The 20,670-nt window shown below is 52.7% G+C and overlaps 1 protein-coding gene across 1 annotated transcript in view; it reads left to right on the plus strand.

The window, feature by feature from the left end:
• VPS50 (VPS50 subunit of EARP/GARPII complex) overlaps window positions 1–20,670 on the plus strand; it is a 117,393-nt gene extending 96,723 nt beyond the window's left edge. Inside the window, exons 23-28 of the mRNA XM_038770290.1 lie at window positions 5,826–5,974; window positions 6,828–6,924; window positions 7,163–7,321; window positions 14,958–15,079; window positions 16,375–16,564; window positions 19,949–20,670. Of these exons, the coding sequence (XP_038626218.1) occupies window positions 5,826–5,974; window positions 6,828–6,924; window positions 7,163–7,321; window positions 14,958–15,079; window positions 16,375–16,564; window positions 19,949–20,068 (837 nt within the window). The 3' untranslated portion in view covers window positions 20,069–20,670. The remainder of the gene's footprint in view (window positions 1–5,825; window positions 5,975–6,827; window positions 6,925–7,162; window positions 7,322–14,957; window positions 15,080–16,374; window positions 16,565–19,948) is intronic.

Consider the following 20,670-nt stretch of genomic DNA (forward strand, 5'->3'; position numbering starts at 1 on the left):
GGGCAGAGGGAGGGCATTCCAGGCCCGGGGGATGACGTGGGGGGGGGGGATCGGGGCTTTTATAGTTCTTCGCACATGCTAGGTGCCCAGTAAATGCCATGGATTGATTGATTGCTTGATTCTCAGGGTCACTGAAGGCAGGGAATGTGTCTGTTGCATTGTAATAATAATAATAATAATAATAATGGTATTTGTTAAGCGCTTGCTATGTACCAAGCACTGTTCTAAGTGCAGGGATAGATACAACGTAATCAGGTTGTCCTAAGCACTTAGCACAGTGCTTTGCACTCAGTAAGTGTTCAATAAATTCATTCATTCAATCGTATTTATTGAGTGCTTACTGTGTGCAGAGCACTGTACTAAGCGCTTGGGAAGTACAAGTTGGCAACACATAGAGACGGTCCCTACCCAACAATGGGCTCACTGTGACTGATTGTATGAGTGAATGACAATTAGAACTTCCTGAGCATAAAGATTTTCTAATAATGACCATTGTGGTCTTTGTCAAACACTGATTATGTGCCCAGCACCATGCCGGGCAATGCAGTAGGTATCCTCTCCTCAGATCAGTCACAGGACCTGGCCCACATGGGGCTTCATCGTCTCAGGGGGCGGGAGAACAGGTATTGAATCCCCATTTTGCAAGTGAGGAAAGTGCGATAAATAAATATGATTGATTGATTGATTGATAGTAAGCGCTTAACGAATGCCATTATTATTATTATTACTAATAGAGGAGAAGGCAGATTTTAGCAATGTTGTGAAGGTGTAACACTGAGCCCCCTCCTTCCTCTCCCCCTCCCCATCCTCCCCATCCCCCCCCCGCCTTGCCTCCTTCCCTTCCCCACAGCACCTGTATATATGTATATATGTTTGTATGTATTTATTGCTCTATTTATTTTACTTGTACATGTTTATTCTATTTATTTTATTTTGTTATGTTTTGTTTTGTTCTCTGTCACCTCCTTCTAGACTGTGAGCCCACTGTTGGGTAGGGACCGTCTCGATTTGTTTCCAACTTGTACTTCCCAAGCGCTTAGTACAGTGCTCTGCACACAGTAAGCGCTCAATAAATACGATTGATTGATTGATTGACCCAAAGAAGTGAAGTGACTTGTTCAGGGTCTCACAGAAGGCAAGTGGCGGAGCCAGACTAGAATCCAGGTCTTTTGGCTACCAAGCCCGGGCTCCCAAGCTGTGCTGCTTCTCAAGAATGGGTGTTGCTGTTAGCATTCTCTCTCTCGGCCCCGGGTTTCTTGAGGATATTAGTTCCCTTTATTTTCTAGTGGATAATTAAACTCGGGCTTTGCCGTGGGGCCAATATATCACTGTTGGTTTCACTGGAGAGAGATTGGTTTAGCACAGCAAGACTGTCTGGTGGAAATTACTTTTCCAGGGCTTAGGCTAAATTGCCTTTTGCTGCTGAAGAGCCTCCTTCAAGCCCTCTTCCAAATCGTTTCAGCTGAGCATCCTTTCGGCGAAGCTGACAGTATTTCGTCAATTGATTTACAGTATTGATTGAGCCTTGTGAAGCGTCAAGCACCATGCTTAGTTCTGGGGTAGATCTGGGAGAATCAGATCACTCAATCAACGGTACTTCTTTTTTATTTTATTTTTTTAATGGTATTTGTTGAGCACTTATTATGTGTCAAGCACTTTTCTAAGTGCTGGAGTAAATAGAAGTTCGGGTTGGACACAGTCCCAGTCCCGTGGGGCTCGCATTCTCAAGTTGGAGCCAAGTTTATCGAGCCCACTGTCCTGAGTGCTTGGGAGACTACAGTTCAACAGAATCGGTTGACATGTTCCCTGCCCACGAGGAACTCACAGTTTAGAGGGGGAGACAGGCACAAAAATAAATAAATTTACAGGTACGCACGTAAGTGCTGAAGGTAGGGTGAATATCAGGTGCTTAAAGAATACCAAGACAAATACATAAGTGAGGCCAAGGAGAGAGTGAGGGAGGGAAACGAAGGCTTGGTCAGGGAAGGCCTCTTGGAGGAGATGTGATTTTATTAAGGCTTGGAAGGTGGTGTAATATGTGAACTCCCCTCTGGGTCCCCTTGATTTGCTCCCTTTATTCATCTCAGAAGCAGCGTGGCTCAGTGGAAAGAGCCCGGGCTTTGGAGTCAGAGGTCGTGGGTTCAAATCCTGACTCCGCCAACAGTCAGCTGTGTGACTTTGGGCAAGTCGCTTCCCTTCTCTGGGCCTCAGTTCCCTCAGCTGTAAAATGGAGATGAAGCCTGTGAGCCTCCCGTGGGACAACCTGATCACCTTGTAACCTCCCCAGCGCTTAGAACAGTGCTTTGCACACAGTAAGTGCTTAATAAATGCCATCATCATTATTATTATTATTATTATTATTATTATTATCTCCTGCCACTGCCCCCCTTAACCCCGCACCACAGCACCCCTGGTCCTTATCTGTCATTTATTTATTTCTATTAATGTCCATCTCCCCTTCCAGATTGTAAGCCCCTTGTGGGCGGGGAATGTGTCTGTTTATTGTTCTGTTGTACTCTCCCAAGTGCTTAGTACAGGACTCTGCACACAGTAAGTGCTCAATAAATACAATTGAATGAATAATAATAATGATGATGGCATTTGTTAAGTGCTTACTATGTGCAAAGCACTGTTCTAAGAGCTGGGGGGGGTACAAGGTGATCAGGTTGTCCCACTTGGGGCTCACAGTCTTAATCCCCATTTTACAGATGAGGTCACCGAGGCTCAGAGAAGTGAAGTGACTTGCCCACGGTCACACAGCAGACATGTGGTGGAACCGGAATGAATGGGAAGGGAAAGGGAGTTCCAGGCCAGAGGTGGGACATGGACAAGGGACCAGTGGCGAGATAGCGTGGTGGGAGCACAGGCCTGGGAGTGAGAATCAATCAATCAATCAATCAATCAATCAATCGTATTTATTGAGCGCTTACTATGTGCAGAGCACTGTACTAAGCGCTTGGGAAGTACAAATTGGCATCACATAGAGACAGTCCCTACCCAACAGTGGGCTCACAGTCTAAAAGGGGGAGACAGAGAACAGAACCAAACATACCAACAAAATAAAATAAGTAGGATACAAATGTACAAGTAAAATAAATAAATGAGAATGAGATTGAGAATAAATGAGAATAAATAAATGAGAAGCTCATGGGTTCTAATCCTGGCTCTGCCACTTATCTGCTGTGTGACCTTGGGCAAGTCACTTCACTTCTCTGTGCCTCAGCTCATCTGTAAAATGGAGGGTGAGACTGTTTCCACCCCGATTTGCTTGTTTCCATCCCAGCGCTTAGTACAGTGCCTGGTAAATAGTAAGCCCTTAACAAATACCATAATGTTATTGTTATTATTATTACCGGATAGATGATCTGGAGGCACAGTGAGTAGGTTGGTGTTAGAACACTGTGGTGAGTACAGAACATTAGAATAGAGACACATGATCCCTTAGTACAGTGCTCTGCACACAGTAAGCGATCAATAAATGCGATTGATTGATACACATGATCCCTGCCCTAAAGGAGTTTACAGATGAGAGGGGTCACAAGCTTTGTGATTTCCAACAGGCTTCCCGCCCACAGTTCTTCTAAGACATTAGACTGGACAGAGACGAAATCAGGCAGAGGTGGGTAAAAATTCAACCCACGGATTTTGAGCAGAATTCCTGTTAGGGGTTCACGGATCCCTCAGTGGTATGGGAAAGGCATGCTTGGCTTTAAAATTTCTTTGCCGAGGCCCCCGGTAGGGGAATTGTCCGTGTTTCCATTTTTAAAGCAGAGGAGAAATTTGTTCAGTGCTCTAACAATAGTTAGTCCTTGAATTCAAAGTGCATTTTGTCTGAAGAGTTCCTGATGCCAATGCGAGCCTAATTTCCATCTCGAGAGAGAAAGCGGAAACACCATAGGGAGAAGAGCCTCTCACACATCCCACAGGACTATAACATACAGTGAGTGTCTCTGTGCTTCCCCGCACCGGCCGAGATTAACGTTAACCGCCGTAGCCCGAGCTAACACACATTTTGGGGGGAAACATTTAGGCGTAGAATCACGCTTGTGTTTGCAGCGGGAGCTGTAACTCCGTGAAGAGATTCTTGGCTTCTCTACCAAGAAGCTGTAACAAGATTTGTTTTCTCAGTCACTCAATCAATGGGAGTTACTCAGTGAGAACTGCTCCCTTCCTGATGGTTGCGTGCCTCGGAGGTCTCTTCTTAGCAACGGACTCCCAGCCTATGCAGAATTTTGTGAGGCTTTGTTTCACAGTGGCCTTTAAACATTTCCTCTGCCCTCCTTGTGTTGGTTTCCCAGGTTCAGCACCCCATGGGGCAGCTGTTGGGGTGTCCTGCTGTCGCTCATTTTCCTCCCTTGTTCTACCCCATGTAGCTGCGTTAAGGTGAGCGTAGAGCTGATACCAGGAGATTGTGTTCCAGAACTTATTTGATTGTGATCTTATCTTGTAATATGGCATTGAGTCTGGTCCGTAGATGGCAGCCATTCAGGGAGCCAGATGAGATGCCAGCAGTAGAGTAGGATGGACAAAACTACAGCTCTGTAGACCTTTAGTTTGGTCTGGGACCTGCTACCTCACTGCTGCCTCATTCTGTTTGACGATCTCCCCAAGGATGGGCTGAGCTTCTTGATTCTGTTCCATATTTCCCTGTCTATCATTGCATCGTGGGTCGGTTTGCTGCCTCGGTAGCAGAATCCTGCCTCGGCTTTTGGCTCTGGATTGCTGATAAGAGAAGCAGCGTGGCTTAGTGGAAAGATCATGCCCTCCCTCTGCCCCTCCGCCAAGCTAGCTCTCTTCCTCCCTTCAAGGCCCTGCTGAGAGCTCACCTCCTCCAGGAGGCCTTCCCAGACTGAACCCCTTCCTTCCTCTCCCCCTCGTCCCCCTCTCCATCCCCCCATCTTACCTCCTTCCCTTCCCCACAGCACCTGTATATATGTATATATGGTTGTACATATTTATTACCCTCTTTATTTATTTATTTATTTATTTTACTTGTACATTTCTATCCTATTTATTTTATTTTGTTGGTATGTTTGGTTCTGTTCTCTGTCTCCCCCTTTTAGACTGTGAGCCCACTGTTGGGTAGGGACTGTCTCTATGTGTTGCCAATTTGTACTTCCCAAGCGCTTAGTACAGTGCTCTGCACATAGTAAGCGCTCAATAAATATGATTGATTGATTGATTGATTGATCATGGGCTCGGGAGTCAGAGGTCGTGGGTTCCAATCCCGGCTCTGCCACTTGTCAGCTGTGTGATTTTGGGCAAGTCACTTCTCTGTGCCTCAGTTACCTCATCTTGAAAATGGGGATTAAGATTGTGAGCCCCACCTGGGACAACCTGATAACCTTGTATCAACCTCAGTGCTTAGAACAGTGCTTGGCACGTAGTAAGTGTTTAACAAATACCATGATGATTATTGTATGGATTTTTGGTCATGTGTATGGCTTCCCAGGTACAGGCTTATACACACCTGCCAAGTGGTTCTCCTTACAAGGGTCCAGTCCCCCCACTGCCCATTCCCCATGGGAGGGTCCAGACCCTCTGCTGGGTTGTTCCCCAAGAGAGGGGCCCATCTTCCCCTTGGGCTGTTCCCTGTGGGACGGTCAAGTCCCCCTGCTGTGCTGTCTCCAGTGGAAAAGTCCAGACTCCCCCAATGCAGGGCCGTTCTCTGAGGGAGGGTCCAATCCCACCGGCAAGGTTATTCCCTGAGGGAAGGTCCCTCAACTTTGCCTTTCAAGCTTTCAGTGGGGCCAGCTCTTTGAGGACGTGGCCCCCGTGGGGGTGTTTGCCAGGCCGTGCGCATCAGTGATGTTGTTTTCTTTCAGGAGGTGACGGCAGACCCCGTGGGCCCCGGCGCTGTGGCGGAAGAGAGAAAGGAGAAGGTCCCCAGCCCCCACCTGAGCCACTTGGTGGTCCTGTCATCCGGGAGCTCGCTGTACGGCTTGGCAGAGAGGGTGGTCGCCACCGAGTCCCTGTGAGTCTGTCCCTATTGCTCCCCTGGCCAGATAGACCCTCTCCCTCCTGGTGTCTCTGCGGGCAAGTAGCTTGAGTCTCCTCACCCCTGTCCTGGGGTCTCCACGGGCTAGCGGCTCGTGTCTCGTCACTCCCGTCCTGGGGCCTCCTCCTGCAACGAGGCCCTCGAACTCCCGCTATGGCTCGGTTTGAACCTTGTCGCCAAGGCACCGGGACACAGGCCTGAATCTCCCAGGGCTGAAGCAGCAAGACCTGGTGGCAAGAGCACGGGCTTGGGAATCCCAGCTCCGCCACTTGTCTGCTGTGAGACCCTGGGCAAGTCGCTTAAGTTCTCTGTGCCTGTTACCTCATCCCTAAAATGGGGATGAAGACCGTACGCCTTATGTGGGACAACCTGATCACCTTGCACCTACCCCAGCGCTTAGAACAGTGCTTGGCTCGTAGTAAGCGCTTAAAAAATACCATAGTAATTATTGTGGAAATTACGCTTCTCTCTCCCTCCCACATTGGGACCCACTTCCAACCAGAGCTGACGAGCAGAGGGGCTGAGACTCTAAGCCGCTGTCAGAGCTCTGTGAGTGTCTCTTGACCTGGGCCTTCTCCCCGCCCCGCCCCATCCCTGCAGCCCTCTGAGTGAGGAGATTTGGGGTCCAGTTGGGCCATCACAGGGCCTGGTCCTCCTGGTCTCCTCCCCACCCTGGGCCAGTGGAGCAGGTGTTCCTGCCCAGTGCTGCCTCGGGGCTCCCCGGGCTTCCCCCGCTGCAATCTCTAGGCTCTCACTGCCGGCCCGCGTCCCCGGGCTGTCCCCACAAGGGCTCCCTGAGGTTTCACTGTGACCCCGGGTCTCCCGGCAGGGTGTTTCTGGCCGAGCAGCTCGAGTTCCTTCAGCCCCACCTGGATGCAGTCATGCCGGCAGCCAAGAAACCCTTTCTCCAGCAGTTCTACTCCCAGGTCAGAGGTTACCGCGGGACTCTCTCCCCATGACACTGTCCCCTGCCGGGCTTTCTCATTCATTCATTCATTCAGTTAGTTGTATTGATTGAGCGTTTATTGTGTGCAGGGCACTGTACTAAGCACTTGGGAGAGTTCAATACAACAGTAAACAGACACATTCCCTGCCCATGAGTCTTTCCCCGTGCTGTGTCCGCCGTCGGTGACCGCTCTCCCCAGGTTCATGCTTGTGTTTCAGACCGTGTCCATGGCCAGCGAACTGCGCAAACCCATTTACTGGATCGTAGCCGGGAAGGCCATTGACTATGAACAGATGCTGCTGCTCATGGCCAACGTGAAGTGGGACGTCAGAGAAATCATGTCGCAGCACAACATCTACGTGGATGCCTTATTGAAGGCGAGTGTCTCCGGCCCTGCCCTTGGCTGGCCGTTCGTTCATTCAGTCAATCGTATTTATTGAGCGCTTACTGTGTGCAGAGAACTGTACTAAGCATTTGGGAAGTACAAGTCGGCAACATATAGAGACGGTCCCTACCCAACAATGGGCTCACGGTCTAGAGAGGGGAGACAGACAACAAAACAAAACATGTGGACAGGTGTCGGCATCAGAATAAATAGAAATGAAGCTAGATGCACACATGCCAGGCCCTCCCTCACCTCCCAACCCTGACCCTAATCCTTCACGCACACTGGCCACACCCCACCTCACCTTGAGGAGAGCTGTCGCTCTCATTAGAGGAGCTAGAACAAGAGTTGCAGCCGTCATCACGTCTCTGGCATGGCCAACCAACAATTATGCCCCTAATAATCCCAGGGGGATCCCCTCCTGACTGCACCCCAAAACCACATATCATGACGTTTATGTTTGGGTGTGAAACAGCATGGGAGGCAGCATGGCGCAGTGGCTAGAGCACGTGCCTGGGAGTAAGAAGGTCAAGGGTTCTAATCCTGTGTTTGCTACTTGTCCGCTGTGTGACCTTGGGTGAGTCACTTTGCTTCTCTGTGCCTCCTTTACTTCATCTGTGAAATGGGGACTGAGACTGTGAGCCCCATGTGGGACAGGAACTGTGTCCAACCTGGTTACCTTGTATCTTCCCCAGCGTTTAGAACAGTGCTTGGCACATAGTAAGGGCTTAGTAATTGCCATGGGAAAAAAACACCGTTGGGGTGGTATTTAGAGGCCATTGTTTGGGTAGTATTTTGGGCCAGTGTTGGGCTGGCATATGGTGGTAGTGTTGGGTGGTACTTGGGGGTAGTGTTCAGCGGTATTTTGGGCAATGTTGAGTGGCATTTGGTAGTAGTGTTGGGTGGCATTTGGGGTTAGTGTTCGGTGGTATTCGGGGCAACGTTGAATGGCATTTGGGGGTATTTTTGGGTGCTATTTGGGGGCATTGTTGGGGTTGGCCCATAAGAGGCAGTGTTGGTGGCATCCTGGTGCAGTGTCGTTGGCATTTTGGGGCATTGTTGGAAGCATTTTGGGGTGTTGGAGTATTATCTGGGGCAGCATTGAGTGGCATTTGGGGGTAGTGTTGTGTGGTATTTGGGGACCGTGTTGGGGTGGCATATGAGTAGTGTTGGAGTTGCACTTGGTGAACAATAATAATGGCATTTATTAAGCGCTTACTATGTGCAAAGCACTCTTCTAAGCGCTGGGGAGGTTACAAGGTGATCAGGTTGTCCTACAGGGAGCTCACAGTCTTCATCCCCATTTTACAGATGAGGGAACTGAGGCCCAGAGAAGTGAAGTGACTTGCCCAAAGTCACACAGCTGGCAACTGGCAGAGTTGTGGAGTGCTGGGTAGCCTTTTAGGGCAGTGCTGGGTGGCATCTGGGGCAGTGTAGAATGGCATTTTGTCACAGCAGTGAATATTCCCAGCTTAATGTGGCCATCGTAGGCTTGACTTGACTCCCAGCATCAGTTTGCGGATTAGTGGATACGGTCAGTGGCTCCAACCTTGAGCATCCAGGCATAGGTTTGCCCATTAGTGAGTACAGCGGTTTGCCGGCCGTTTGACGACGGAGATTCGAGGAGACCCGGAGGACCGCAGAAGCCCGCTGCCTGGCCACGAGCCACGTCCCCCTGGGTCAGTCGGGGCCCACCGTCCTGCCCGGGGGGGCCATCCGACCCGGGGCCCAGCACTCCCGGTGACTCCGGACCCCCCTCAGAGCACCAAGTGAAAGCCGCCATTCCCGCCCCGGCCCTCGGTGCCCTCTGAAGGGAAGCAGGAACCACGATGAGCAGAGGACAGCCCACCCTAACTCCAGTGGCTCCCCCACTTGTCTGCTGTGTGACCTTGGGTGAGTCACTTCACTCCTCGGTGCCCAAGTGACCTCATCTATAAATGGGGATTGAGCCTGTGAGTCCCACGTGGGACAGGGACTTCGTCCAGCCCGATTTGCTTGTATTCATCCCGGTGCTCAGAACAATGTCTGGCACAAAGAGCTTAACAAATACCCCAGTGACTCCGTGATCCGGCACCGTTCGTGACTCGGATAGAGGGACGGGGAAGGGAACCCGTTGTCAGAAACAAATCCCATCCCAGCCCGGGCTTTGTGGCTTCTCCCTTTTTTCTCAGTAACGTCAAGGGCAGAAGCCCCTTTCCCACAGTGCCTCTTGCCGCCTTGCCTCGAGGGCCGGGCACCCCAGCTGGACTCTCCCGCAGGGGCCCGAGGCCAAGAATCCGGGGGGAAATACTTTTCTCCTCCCTTCTCCGGCCCGCAGATCCCTGTGAAAATGGCTTTGGGTCCATGTCGGGAACAGATTAAGCTGCTATTTGCTTGGCTTCTGGGATGTTTTAGCTCCAGCGTTTAGGAGGCCGACTTAATGCGCAGCTCAAACCGGGAGATTTCACGCACAAATGTTGTCAGGGGGGAGGAATTTGCTTAGCAGATTGCGATGTGGGAATGGGATCATGGTGTCTCCCGTCCCACGGGTAAAGACTTGGAGCATTGGTGACAGCTGGATGTTCTAGGCATAAATTCTCCATGAAGAGCACTCCGACTCCCGCTCGGAACATCTTACGTGTAGCACAGGTTTGATCCATTGTTTCGAGAGGATCGTAGGAGCAATCCATCAATCAGACGGTATTTACTGAGCGCTTACTGAGTGCAGAGCTCTGTACTAAATTCATTCTTCAATCATATTTACTGAGCGCTTACTGCGTGAAGAACTCTTTACTAAATTCATTCATTCAATCATATTTACCGAGCGCTTACTGTGTGCAGAGCCCTGTACTAAGTTCATTCATTCCTTGAGAAGCAGCGCGGCTTAGTGGAAAGAACACGGGCTTGGGAGTCAGAGGTCATGGGTTCTAATCCCGGCTCCACCACTTGTCAGCTGTGTGGCTTTGGGCAAGTCACTTAACTTCTCTGTGCCTCAGTTACCTCATCTGTAAAATGGGGATTAAGACCGTGAGCCCCACGTGGGACAGCCTGATTACCTTGCATCTACCCCAGCGCTTCGAACAGTGCTTGGCACATAGTAAGCTCTTAACAAATACCATCATCATTCATTCATATTTACTGAGTGCTTACTGTGTGCAGAGCACACTGTACTATGTTCTTGGGAGAATACAATAAACAGACACGTTCCCTGCCCACAAAGAGCTTACACTTAGGAAAGTACCATACAGCAGAGTTGGTAGACTTGATCCCAACCCACAGGGAACTTACAGTCTACAAGGGGAGACTGACATTAAAGTAGATTATAGCTAGGGGAAGTAGCAGAGTAGAAGGATATGGACTGAATGCTGTGGGGCTGGGGTGAGTTTCAAAGTGCCTAGGGGGGCACAAAGCCAAGCGTCTCGATAACACGGAGGAGAGGGCGGGAAGGGGAAAGAAGGGCTTAGACGCAGCCTGGCCTAGTGGGTAGAGCACGGGCCCGAGAGTCAGAGGACCTGGGTTCTAATCCTGGCTCCACCACATTCCTGCCATGGGACCTTGGACAAGTCACCTAACTTCTCTGTGCCTCAGTTCCCCCATCTGCAGAATGGAGATTCAATGCCTGCTCTCCCTCTTCTTTAGAGTGTGAGCCCCATGTGGGCCTCGATGGTCTTGTATCTATCCCGGTGCTTAGTCCGGCGTTTGGCCCATAGTAAACACTTAACAAGTACCGCAGGTATTATTATTATTGTTATTATCATCACTATAAGTCAGGGAAGGCCTCTTGTAGGTGATGTAATTTTAGGCGGGTTCCAAATGCAGGGAGAGCGATGGACTCTCAAGCGAATGCAGTTATTTCACGAGAGGATGTTTTGTGGCGAGTCGAATCGTTTTTAGTAAGAGGTCCAAATGGCCCCGGTGGAAGGAGAGACCGAACAACTGGACACCAGATGCGTTCCTCTGCCCGTCGAGGATGCCTGAACCGCTTGGTTTTTGAAATGCCATCTGGGCAGGACTTGGCGTGCCGCGAGGGAGAAGTTTCCAGCAACGGAGGGACTGACTGAGCCGTCCGGCCCGGGTGGGGCTGACGCTGGAGCAGATGAAATACGTGGCAAGAATCCCTGCGTGGGGTCCCCTCAGCCAGCAGAAACCCAGGCACCCGCACTGACTTCCGCACACAGTTAGAAGCAATTAGGCGTGGGAAAATTAATCAGGCCCTCAAATTGTGATTTATGCCCCAGTGAGAAGGGGGAGATGGTGACAAATTAATTTAATTAAGGCAGCGAGCGCCGGCCGACGGGAGAGCCGGCAGACGAGTGAGTTTTTTCCGGTCGATGCGCTGCTGGCTCCCGGCGCCGTGAGTCACCGGACCGGGTCCTGCCGCTCACCCGGGCTGCCACCGTTCGGTCCCTGAAGAGAGGCACTGCTCGGTCTGCCCACCTGGAATTCTGGGAATGATCTTGGACCCTGGACGGGGGCCCGTGGCCGCGAGCGGCCTTGGCTGGGGCCCCGGAGCATGTCGAGGCCAGAAGGGCTGGAGGGTCTGGCCACTTGGTCCTGGGGTCCAGGTGGGGCTGAACTCCTCCCCCTCACCCCGGGCCCTCTCAGACCAATCAGGAGCTGAGATTGAGGATCTTGGGATCCCCCAGGAGTCCCTTCACCCATCCCTAGGCCGGTGAAAAAACGGAAAACCGTTTTTCAGTTTTGACGGAGCGTGGCTCCTGGAGACGAAAATTGTCAGCCTTGGATTCCATCGAAATCCTTCCCCCCACCCCCTTACCCACTTCAAAATTACAGCGGGAGAGGAGCTGCGGGGAGGCATCCGGTTCTTCTCCCGGACCAGAAAGTCTAGTGGTCAGCACTTCTACTCATGTATGGGCGACCCGGACACTCCCCTGGCACTAACCTGGCTTCTTCTTGGGGCCTGGCATCACCCCCAGGCTGCTGCAGGGCTGCTCCCAGTCAGCGGCATCTTCTGGGCGACAGGGTCGGGGCTGGGTGCGGATGGCTCTGGGCTGGCCCTGGGGGGCAACTGGGGCCTCCAAGGAATGAAGGGGCAGTACCCAGTGTTTGGATACTGCACTGTCCAGGTTGGGCCTGGAGTACAGGCAGACACTGGCTGTGGTCTTTCTGCCCCAGTTAAAGGGGCATGGCACACTCCCAGCAGATGCCACTGGCAACCAGTCTACTGGATGCAGGAAGCAAGGAAGGGGCCAACAGGAATCATTCTCCCGCTTCCTCCGAGGATGGTGCAGTGCCACCTCATGCCAACATGTCAAGGGAAACCACGCAGCAGCCTTCACAAACTCCAGGATGTGCCGGGGTTGGTCTCAGTCCCTCTGATAAAAACTGGTTTTGAGAGCAGAGCCTCCCGAGAAATGGGGGCTGCCATGGGTCTCGAGACTCCCTGCTTCAGTGCTAGCCATGCCCCCTCCCTCCAAACTGCCACCCATCAATCCATTCATCTGACAGTCAGTGATCGCGACTGAATGCTTACAGTGTGCCGAGCGCTGTACTGGGCACTGACTTAACAGTGTGCTCTTCTGGGCACCTACTAAGCGCAGAGCTCAGTAAAAAGCACTTCTTCATAGTATTCATTTAGTGCTTGCTATGTGTCAAGCACTGTCCTAAGCGCTGGGGTAGATACAAGTCAATCAGGCTGAATGTAGTCCCTGTCCCACATGGGGCTCGTGGTCTAAGTAGGAAGGAGAACAGATAAAGAATCCCCACTTTGTGGTCGAGGAAACTGAGGCACAGAGAGATTAAGTGCCTTCCTCGGTGTCACATAGTAGGTAAGTGTTAGAGCTGGGATTAGAACCCAGGTCCTCTGTCTCCTGAGCCCACGCTTTATCCACTAGGCTGGGGTGCTTCCCATAGTTGTGGTATTTGTTAACCGGATACCATATGTCTAACACTGTATTAAGCACTAGGGTGACTACAGGTAATCAGATCAGATAGTCCCTGGCCCACGTGAGGCTCACAGTCTCAGCAGGATGATGAACAGGTATTTCATACCCATTTTAGAGATGAGGAAACTGACACACAGAGAAGTTGTGTTTTCTGGAGGTCACACAGCTGGAAGCGGAGGAGCAAGGATTAGAAGCCAGATCCCCGGGCTCTCAGGCCCTTTCCATTAGATTAGGCTGCTTCGCTTGGGAGATTACAATAGTAGACGTGATCCTGTCCCTTGAGGACGTAACGGTTCAGCAGGGGAGACAGATACTGAAATAAATTACAGGTAGGAGGAAGCAATAGCATGTATGTGTTTACAAGCGCCATAAGGGAGTTGTGAGTATTAAAATGCTTGAGAGGCATAAAAACACTGAAGTGGCAGTTGTGGGGAAATAGGGTGAGGGATTGAGAGATTCAAGAGGGAAATGTGATTTCCAAAGGACTTGGAAGATGGGGAGAGCTGCGAACGGCCACGGGGGAGTTCAGGCTGAAGGGAGAGTGTGAGCAAAAGTCAAGTGATGTGAGCAGGAGAGGTGAGAATGTGCACTTGCGTGCAGTTGGGTGTTAGGGAAGTGAAGCCTGCAGGCTGGGTTGTAGTGGGAGAGGAGTGAGGTAAGGTAGGAGAGCTGATCGAGTGCCTTAAAGCTGATGGTACGGGGTTTCTGTTTGATGGGGAGGTAGATGGGAAACCCGTACAGGTTTTTGAGGAGCGGGGAGATGTGGACTGAAAGGTTTTTCAGAAAAACGACCCAGGAAACAGAGCCAAGTGTGGATTGGAATGGGGAGAGGCCGGAGGCAGGGAGGTCGGGGAGGAGGCTGATGCAGTAGTCAAGGCGGGAAATGAGTGCTTGGATCAGTGTGGTAGCTGTTTGGAAGAACAGGGAAGAGCGGAGACTAGCGATGTTGTGAAGGTAGAACCGACAGGATTTGGTGACAGATTGAATATGTGGGTTGAATGGGAGAGATGAAGGGAGGGCTAATGCCAAGCATTCAGGCTTGTGAAATGGAGGATGGTGGTATTGTCTACAGTGATGGGAAAGTCAGGAGGAAGACAGGGTTTTGGTGGGAAGATGAGGAGTTCTGTTTCAGACACGTTTGGTTTGAGGCATTGGCAGGACATCCAGGTAGAGACGCCCTGAAGGGAGGAGGGAGACCTGGGCTGGGCAGGTAGATTTGAGAATAGCTCCTGCTTTATTTTTGTTTTTCAATGGCATTAAGTACTTACCCAGCTACTGTTCTAAGTGCGGGGGTAGATACAAGGTTATCAGGTTGGACGCAGTCCACGTCCCACATGGGTCTCACAGCCTTCATCCCCGTTTTTACAGATGATGACACTGAGGCCCAGAGAAGTGAAGTGACATGCTCAGGGTCACACAGCAGACAAGTGGTAGAGCTGGGACTAGAACCCAGGTCCTTCTGACGGGCTCTATCCACTAGGCCTGGATGCCATCCTCCTGGGGGAAGCGGCTCCGGGTCGGCGGCCTCGGCAGGGCCCCGGGGTCGGAGCCGCAGAGGGAAGCGTGCGCCCGGGGACGGGAAGCGCCAAGGGTTGGAGCTTGGCCGGCGGTTCGACTCTGCTCGGTAGGGCCTCGGGGTCATTGCTGCTCCATCTCGTCGGCGCCACTCTTCTGGGCCCCCTGGAAATGGGCGGCACCCGGTGGGGCCTCTGACCTGAACCCACGCTCTTTGGTCCTCCTCAGGAGTTCGAGCAGTTCAACAGGAGGCTGAACGAGGTGTCCAAAAGGGTCCGGATCCCTCTGCCGGTGTTGAATATCCTGTGGGAGCACTGCATCCGGCTGGCCAACCGAACGATCGTGGAGGGGTGAGTGGCAGGGTGGCCAGGCTGGGCCAACGGTCTGCATGCAGGAGGCGCCCAGTACAGTGCTCTGAAAACAGTAGACATCCAAGACCGCTCCCTGCACCCCACAGCTGCCCAGTACAGTGCTCTGCAAACGGTAGATGCCTAGTACAGTGGTCTGCATACAGTCGGTATATGGTACAGCTACCTGTACCTCACAGATGCTCAGTACTGCGATCTGCATTCAGTACAACTCCTTGCCCACACCCAGAACAGTGTGGTACCCGGCCTAGAGTTCTGTATTCCACCATAGGTGCCGGTAATAACAAAAATAATAGTGGTCTTTGTTAAGCACGTATTATCTGTCGAACACCGTACTAAGCACTGTGGTAGATACAAGATTATCAGGCCGGACACATTCCCAGTCCCACGTGGGGCTCATGGTCTAAAGGGAAGTGCGAACGGGTAGCTTATCCTCATTTTATAATAATAATTGTGGTATTTGTTAATCATCATCATCATCAATCGTATTTATTGAGCGCTTACTATGTGCAGAGCACTGTACTAAGCGCTTGGGAAGTACAAGTTGGCAACATATAGAGACAGTCCCTACCCAACAGTGGGCTCACAGTCTAAAAGGGGGAGACAGAGAACAAAACCAAACATACTAACAAAATAAAATAAATAGAATAGATATGTACAAGTAAAATAAATAAATAGAGTAATAAATCTGTACAAACATATATACATATATACAGGTGCTGTGGCGAAGGGAAGGAGGTAAGATGGGGGGGATGGAGAGGGGGACGAGGGGGAGAGGAAGGAAGGGGCTCAGTCTGGGAGGGCCTCCTGGAGGAGGTGAGCTCTCAGCAGGGCCTTGAAGGGAGGAAGAGAGCTAGCTTGGCAGATGGGCAGAGGGAGGGCATTCCAGGCCCGGGGGATGACGTGGGCCGGTGCCAAGCGCTGTACTAAGCGCTGAGGTAGTTTCAAGATAATCAGGTCCCAGATGGGGCTCTAAGTAGGAGGGAACGCAGGTGTTGAATCCCCATCTTGCAGATGAAGTAGTTGAGGCCCAGAGAAATGAAGTGACTTGCCCAACGTCGCACAGCAGGCAAGCGGTGGAGCTGGGATTTGGACCCGTGCTCTTTCCATTAGGCCGCGCTACCGCCAGTCCAGCCCTCTGCCCACTGGAGGCGACCAGTGCGGCGGCTCCCTGGCTCAGTACAGCTCTCTGCGGGCAGTAGGCGCCCAGTACAGTGCTGCTCCCTGCCCCTACTAGCCAAGCGTAGTAGATGTGGCTTCCTGCTTCCGTTTCCTAGTTACGCGAACGTGAAGAAATGCAGCAACGAGGGGAGGGCCCTGATGCAGCTGGACTTCCAGCAGTTCTTAACGAAGCTGGAGAAGCTGACCGACATCCGGCCCATCCCGGACAAGGAGTTCGTGGAGACCTACATCAAGGCGTACTACCTGACCGAAAACGACATGGAGCGCTGGATCAAGGAGCACCGGGTGGGCGCTGGGCAGAGCCGGCACGTTCCCTCTCCTCCCTCCCCGTTGCCTCTTGTGCTGCTGCGTCGCCAAGCGAGCATGTTTGTGCGCGGGTGTGGGTCTCTCCTTCTCCCTTCCCGCTGCTCCCTCCTTTCACTGCCCTGTCCACCACCCAGTCCCGTGTTGTGCTGCCAGAGGGCTGGCATCGAGGCCGCCCGTTGGAGCCTGGCAGGTGGGAGCATCAGGGCTGCTTTGTCCCGCGTTGAGGGCAAGGAGTCATCTCTGGTGGCTCTGGGGGTGAGGAGTCAAAGGCTGCTGGGCGGACTAGCTTTCGCCCACGTGGCTGGAAAGAGCAAAATCCGGCTGTTCGCATCAGTAGAGAAACTCTTCTCCCCTCCCCTCCCACCCAGCGGTGGGGTCCCTATTTCAGGACTGAACCCCCCCACCCACCATGGCCGGTCCCTTCCCCACACCCCTACCTATCGGGGGGCCGGTGTTTCAAGGCCGAACCTCCGCCCCCACAGCCCGTCCTCTCACCCACCCCCCCGTCCACGGTGGGGAGTCAGTGTTGCAGGACCAAGCACCCCATGGCCGGACCCCCAAGAAGAGCAGGCCACGAGGGCTGAAGCCAAGCATCTCTGGCACGTGCGTCGGCTGTGGGCTGCCACCATTACCTTGTGGGCACCGAGGTGACCCGGTGTAACGCAGTCTGCACCGCCTGTCTGAAGGCGGAGAGAAAGGAAAGCGAACCCCTGGTTTGCGGGGGTCAAGCCTGGGGCCGGGCTGGATGGGCGGCCAGAGTTTGTCATTACTGGGGTCAGGGAAGAACTCCGGAACGGTCACTTCCCAACGCGAGAGAGCTCAGATTCACCTCCCTCCCTTGGTCAGAAAAATGATTCTGTCTTCTTAGAAAATTGGTGTCCCTGGAATAAATTCAATCCCACGTGTCCGTCAAAATGATTAAAGACCTTGCTGGTTCCTGCTGGTCTCCACATTCTCTCCTCCGTATTTTCTCTATTCATCTTTTCTCCTTTGGCTTACTGTTTTCCTCCCTCTTCTACCCTCCTTCCCTCCCCTCCCCCACCCCATCTCCTTTTTCTCCTCTCCCCTTCCCTCTCCTTCATTCCCATTGTCTCCGGCCCTCTTTCTCCTTCACACTTTCCCTCTTTCCCTTTCTCTCCCTCTTGCTCCCTTTCTACCTCTTCCTCACCTTCCCTCTTAAAAATAATCATCATCGTCATCGTAATAATGATGGTATTTGTTAAGTGCTTACAATGTGCCAGTAATCAGGTTGTCCCACGTGCGGCTCACTGTCGTAATCCCCGTTTTACAGATGAGGTAACTGAGGCACAGAGAAGTTAAATGACTTGCCCAAAGTCACACAGCTGATAAGTGGTGGAGCTGGGATTAGAACCCACGACCTCTGACTCCCAAACCTGAGCTCTTTCCACTAAGCCACGCTGCTTCTCTTATAATGATGGTATTTGTTAAGTGCTTACTATGTGCCAAGCACTGTTCTAAACACTGGGGTAGATACAAGGTAATCAGGTTGTCCCACGTGGGGCTCACAGTCTTAATCCCATTTTACAGATGAGGTAACTGAGGCACAGATAAGTGGCTCAGTGGAAAGAGCACAGGGTTTGGAGTCAGAGGTTGTGGGTTCATATCCCAGCTCTGCCACTTGTCAGCTGGGTGACTCTGGGCAAGTCACTTCACTTCTCTGTGCCTCAGTTCCCTTACCTGTAAAATGGGGATGAAGACTGTGAGCCCCACGTGGGACAACCTGATGACCTTGTAACCACCCCAGCGCTTAGAACAGTGCTTGGTACATAGTAAGCGCTTAACAAATACAAAAAAAAAAAGTGAGTTGCCCAAAGTCACATAGCTGAGAAGTGGCAGAGTTGGGATTAGAACCTACCACATCTGACTCCGAAGCCCGTGCTCTCTTCACTGAGCCATGCTGCCTCTCGTGGGCTTGTGGGCTCCAGGACTAGCTGGCCCAGAAAAGACATTTATCCAGTCTAAAAGCCTCAACTCCCCCATTCTTCCAGATGACTTCTTCAGACCGGTAGCCTCGGCTCCCAGTGTTGTGACTTCCCCGGTGACCTCGTGTTCCTTTCAGGCCCCCGTGATCCCGGGGCAGGTTGGAGGTCTGGAGTATCAAGAATCAGGATGGGTTTTTGCAAGCGTGAAATGACCCCTTGGCAAGGTTCCCTAGCTGTCTGTCTGTCTGCCTACCTGCCCGCCTGCGGAGATGGCTCTGCTCTTAGTGTGTGTGGCCCCACCTCGAGCCCTGAACCCCCCCCCAACCTGTCCCCCAGGGTTGTTGCCCGAGCTGCAGCAGCCCAGCTCCTGGCACCAATGCCTAGACACCCACTCTTTCCGGCTGGGTCGCTTTCGCGGGCCTGTGGCCACTCAGGTCCCCGGGGCCACAAGCTTCCCTTAAACTGGGTCACCCAACCACCGCACAGCTCCCCTCCCCTCACCCCATCTCCCCTCCAGCAGCCTGACCCTCTCCCTGGTAACCGGACGTCGGTGGCCCCACCCGATCGGTCCTCCCATGGGGCTGGGATGTGGCAGGGTGGCGGGGGAGCTTCGGGCTGGCAGCAGAGCCGGGCCGAACACCTACAGGGCAGAGGACACGGCTCTGTGTGTCACAGCACTGTTCTGTAAGAACACAACCCTGGCATGAAGAACACGTGCCCTCCGGAAGCCACCCTGCGAACAGGCCCAGCCTGTCGCTTTGGCCCCCTCCCTTCAGCCTGCTCAATTCTGTGTCTCCCTACTTCCTCTCAACCCCTTGGACTATTATTCCTTTTCTCTCCTACCCCTTCCTCGTGTCTCTCTCCTCTCTCCCTGCTGCTGGCCTTGCTCTCTTTACCCCTTTCTCCTCTCCTCATTCTCCCGTCCTCCTCATGTCCTCTCTTTCAGTCCTTCCTCTGTTTGCCCTCCACCCATTTCCTTTTCCCTTGGCCCCCAGTCACACTCCCCTCTGTGCCTGCCGCCCTTTGTCCACCCCCCACCCCACGTCCTACCCCCACAGGTGACCGTGCCCCTGTTTTGGTGTAGGGTCCTCTTGGTCCCATTTCTGGCCCCAGTTTGAGGGTTCCTCAGCCTCCCTCTCTGGGAATGAAGCAGTTGGCCCTTCTGCCCTTCATAGCCCCACACTTGGGTTTGTACCTATCCAGTGGCACCCCCGGCTCACAGAGTGGCCACCTCTGCCTTTCCACATCCGCACCGGAGAGCTGCCCGGCTGGAGCGGCTGCCCGGTTAGAGTGGCACGACTAGATTGGTGCTGGGCCTTTTTTGCCCTAATCCTAAATCTTCTCAGAGCCGCACAACCAGATTGGCGCCTGTCCTGTTTGCTCTAAACCCGTGTCTTCTCTCCCCTTCGCTTCCCGCCAGGAGTACTCCACCAAGCAGCTGACCAACCTGGTGAACGTCTGCCTGGGCTCCCACATCAACAAGAAAGCCAGACAGAAACTCCTCGCGGCCATCGACGACATAGACAGACCGAAAAGATAATCCCCACCCCGGGCCTCGACCCCATAGTCCCGCCCTCCGCCCGCACCGGGGAGACGCGTTGCCTGGCCACCCTCTTCTGTGGGACCACTGCAGATGCTGGGCAGAGCGGGGCCGCACAGGTCGAGATCCTCTGTCGCCTTCTCCTCCCTCCAGTCCCCTTGTCCTGTCCCATCCTGGTGCGGTATTCCCGTTTTGTTGTTCTGTTGTTTTGTGGTTCAAAGTTGTATATTTTGGGCAAGAGTATATACTGTAAGTACAAAATTAAGAGGCAACCAGATCGGTTATTATGTAATTGAGCAGCTCTGGGGAGAAAGCTGGGGTGGAGAGGTTGGCTGAGCTTTCCTCTCCCCACTCCCTTCATCCCCCTTGCCAGGAGCCGGCCCTCCGGAGCAGGCGGGACCCAAGAGGGTGGATGGAGATCCCGGGGTTTCCGAGTGGGCGCGCCGCGCGGGGTCCAGACCACACGTCGGCGGAGACTGGCGAGACCCAAACCTTGTCCTGGGTTGTATTTTCGAATGCTAAATTTTATTTCCGGATTCGTCGCATCATGTCAAAGTGAGAACTGACTAATTATGAGGCGGGAATAAATGCGGTCCACTGAA

This window comes from Tachyglossus aculeatus, chromosome 2, assembly GCF_015852505.1.
Source record: "Tachyglossus aculeatus isolate mTacAcu1 chromosome 2, mTacAcu1.pri, whole genome shotgun sequence".
NCBI lineage: Eukaryota > Metazoa > Chordata > Mammalia > Monotremata > Tachyglossidae > Tachyglossus > Tachyglossus aculeatus.